General features: G+C 46.6%; 1 protein-coding gene across 1 annotated transcript in view; it reads left to right on the forward strand.

Annotated features, from left to right (window-relative positions):
- Positions 1 to 30, forward strand: part of LOC114071941 (putative ankyrin repeat domain-containing protein 26-like protein) — a 4,585-nt gene extending 4,555 nt beyond the window's left edge. Inside the window, exon 4 of the mRNA XM_027909828.1 lies at positions 25 to 30. Coding sequence (XP_027765629.1) covers positions 25 to 30 — 6 coding nt within the window. The remainder of the gene's footprint in view (positions 1 to 24) is intronic.
- The last annotated feature ends 1,055 nt before the right edge of the window (positions 31 to 1,085 follow it).

Below are 1,085 nucleotides of genomic sequence, written 5' to 3' on the forward strand. Positions count from 1 at the left end.
ACAAGACCTGTATTTCTTTTGAAGCTTTGAAAGTGAAAACACCAGACTGGACACCACTGTCCAACAGCTGAGAGATTGCTTTGAAGCCCTTCAGAGAGACCTGCAAGCCTCTGCCTCAGTAAGCTGCTCATAAATTTCCCTCTTTGTGACTCTTGAGCCGAGCTGCCCATTTCTGTGGAGAAACTGCAAGATGAAGTTTTCCTGGAGAGCTGAGGGGAGCTCAGTTTCTGCATTCTCCTCAGTCGAGGCTGCTCAGAAAGCAGCCTGGTCCTTTCTCCAGCTGCTACAAAAGCCCTGAGGGTGTTTTCTGTGGTGGACACTAGAGGAATAGAGATTATAAATGATGAGTGTCATTATGAGCTCCAAGGGACCCAAAAGTATTGCTCCCAGAAGCGTCTCACAAATTCTTAAGTAGGTCTAAAGTGTCTTCTTTCTGTCGGGGAATCTTTCAAGTGTTTTCCATGCTCGTTTCCAAGAGATGACAAATACAGTTTCACTGGCCACCCCTTTAGAGGTTTTCCCAGAATTCACTGCCTTTACATCATGCTGAGTTTCCTTTTCTTGTTTTTTTTTCTGTGTACAGGTTGGTGAACATTCCCAGCAGCTGGACATGGAGCCTAAAACAGGCATGCAGCTAGAAGCCCAAAATGAGGATTTGCAAGGAGAGCTGTCCACCCTGCGTGGGAAGTGTGAACAACTGGAGAAGAGCAAATGGCAGCTGCTAGAAGAGCTGTCAAAACTCCACAATTATTTGGAGAATTTCATGCTGGATGGATGCCAAACAGAACAATGCAAAAGAGAGATGAAAGAACAAGATGAGCAGGAAAGAAGACAAAAACTACAAGAACTCAATCAGCTTTTGCAAGTAAGTGAATTTCTCACCAGTGTGCTACGTAAACTTCTGCTGTGGCCATGATTTCTGGTATTTTCCCTTCCCTCCTGCATTCTGTGTGTTAGTGCTGCACTTCTGTCTGTGCTGGAGGCAGTGGGAGAAGGGCAGATGGTTGGGCAGCAGTGCTGGGTGTGTGATGTGCCAGCAGGTCCCTGAATCCAAAGCCTGCCCAAGGCACATTCCCAGTTGGCAG

Source organism: Empidonax traillii, unplaced genomic scaffold, assembly GCF_003031625.1.
Source record: "Empidonax traillii isolate 1590-97213 ecotype Southwest subspecies unplaced genomic scaffold, ASM303162v1 scaffold2453:size24135, whole genome shotgun sequence".
NCBI lineage: Eukaryota > Metazoa > Chordata > Aves > Passeriformes > Tyrannidae > Empidonax > Empidonax traillii.